This window comes from Arachis ipaensis, chromosome B2, assembly GCF_059453495.1.
Source record: "Arachis ipaensis isolate K30076 ecotype BB chromosome B2, ASM5945349v1, whole genome shotgun sequence".
Taxonomy (NCBI): Eukaryota; Viridiplantae; Streptophyta; class Magnoliopsida; order Fabales; family Fabaceae; genus Arachis; species Arachis ipaensis.
Window position 1 is genome coordinate 64,102,679 of NC_142437.1, and position 2,346 is coordinate 64,105,024.

The 2,346-nt window shown below is 44.0% G+C and overlaps 1 protein-coding gene across 1 annotated transcript; it reads right to left on the reverse strand.

The window, feature by feature from the left end:
* Positions 1–683: 683 nt before the first annotated feature.
* Positions 684–1,483, reverse strand: LOC107624618 (uncharacterized). The gene is made up of 2 exons (XM_016327075.1): positions 984–1,483; positions 684–741 (listed from the first exon to the last, which is right to left on the reverse strand). Exons 1-2 carry the CDS (start codon positions 1,481–1,483, stop codon positions 684–686), a joined length of 558 nt encoding a protein of 185 aa, XP_016182561.1.
* Positions 1,484–2,346: the final 863 nt, after the last annotated feature.

A 2,346-nucleotide genomic window follows, 5' to 3' on the forward strand; every position in this document is an offset into this window, starting at 1 on the left:
CGTTGGCGCCAATGTTGGACTCAATGTTGGTGCACCAACGTTTTTCTACCCACGCGTGCGCGTCGCCTGCGCGTACGCGTCAAAACGGCGTTGTGCGCGTGTGCGTTGCTCATGCGTCGGCGTATCTGGCCAAAATATGCATCCACGCGTACGCGTTGTCTACGCGTGCGCGTGGATTACAATTTTTCAAATCCAATTTTTGGGTTGCTCATCGCGGACGTTGAAGGCAACGTTTGAGGTAGCGTTGTACCCCCACCGTTCATTTGGTCACGCATACGCGTACGCATGAATCGTAAATTTTACCATTTCATGCGTGCGCGTGACTCATGCTTATACGTGGATTAAGAAATTTTCCACTTTCATGCGTACGCGTCATCGACGCATACGCGTCAACCAAAATTTTTTTGGCTCCAGGATTGAAACATTCGAAGACGTTGGAGGTAACGTTCTCCCCAACGCCAGCACCAGCTTTTTGTAGTTTTCCAAGTTTGAGGCAACGTTGGATCACCAACGTTGCACTCAACTTTGGCACCCACTTTTTCTTTAAAAAAAATGTTGCCTTCAACGTTGGTGGATCAACGTTGCCACCAACGTTGCATCTCCCTCTCTTCTTCAATACTTTTCGCTCTGTTTCCTCCTCTTCTTTCTCACTTCTTCCTTGCCTTATTTCTAGCTACAATCAATCAAACAATTGCCTCACAGTTTGCTGTAATCATGAGGTATTTGCACCATTTATAATACCTAGTAAAAGTAGCATTAAACCTTATGAAAAAGCACATAAACAACCATGTTCAATTGACTTAGGAAATGCATGAAGTTTTAATCCAAACACTTACTTATTGTGCAAGAAAGTGCATAAAAACTTAATGAAACAAGAGAAAAATGCTTGTGAAACTAGCATAAGATGACTTGTCATCAAGCCTCCTTGTCCTTGAGGCGCATATCCTCCTCTCTTGAAAATCTGACCCCTCGGATGAATATACTTGCCACGTCCCCAACTAGTGTTTCCTCCGTGAGTTTCCTTGGACGAAGCTACTGTTTTCGCATATTCCTCAACCACCCTCGCTTTGTTCACCAACTCAAAGAAGGTATGAATCTCCATAGAAGCCACAGCAGTCATGATGCTATCCTTCAACCCCCTCTGATACTTGATACATTTCCAGCTTTCGTAGGTCTTTGGGACATCTTGACATACCCTTGAAAACCTACAAAGCCCCTCAAATTTGCCAGTATAATATGCCACAGATAAGGAACCTTGCTTCAGCTGCATAAGTTTTATCTCCTTTGCTTTCCTTGCAGACTTAGGAAAATACTTCCTATAGAAGGCCGTTTGGAATATATCCCAAGGAACATCGGCGTTCTGAAGCTGTAGCAAGCGGCACTCGGCTTGCCACCAATGCTGGGCCTCTCCCAGAAGTTGATATGCGGCGAACTCCACATATTGGTTGTTTGGAACATGCTGCGCCTGTAAAGCATGCTCCATTGCCTGGAATCAGTTGTCCACTTCCATAAGGTTAGTCAATCCTCTGAAACTTGGCAGATGAACCTTGAGAAAAGTGGCCAAGCTCATCGGAACACCTCCCATGTTGTCGCCATTTCCATCAGCATTCTCATTCGCGTTTCCCTCGCCATTTCTGTTTCCATTCCCAGCCGGTTGGACTAACCTCTGCACAGCTTGCAGAGTCGCAGCAGCCTTAGCTTCCATGGTGTTTGCTAAATTTGCCATTGCCGCCATGAATTCGGCATGGTTATCCACCGGTTGCGCATTCCTACTCTCGGCTTGAGAACGTGTACGACCTCATCCACGAGTGGCCATTAGGGTTCCTGTCTACACCAAACAATCGATATCAAGGTGATCAGTCTCAATATCAAAAGCCTAGTGCTTCAATTATCCCAAACAGGCACTCACAAACAAGCATGCTATACAATATCAAGTAGATAACCTAATAGCATCAAAGAAAAGACACACAGAGTATGCAATGAAGCACAATAGGTCTATCCCTCAGGCTCATGAGGACGAACCGCTCTAATACCACTAAATGTAACACCCTAATTAGCCTAAGCCTTACCTCGCATCATAAAGCAAAGGTTAATCAAAGGTTACGACAGTTCTAAGCTCATACATATAATATATAGAAAGAATTAATATAGTCTAGAAGCCCGATGAAGGATATAGCTCAAAACAAGAATTGAAAAGCGCAAAACGTACTCACGAAGCTTCTAACTTAACGCACAATATATAGATATAATATAACAAAAGATAAGAGTATAATAACATAAGGGTCTAGCCACGGCTCGCGGAGTTTAAGCCGGTTAGCTATATACAGACCATACAGGAATCTAAAA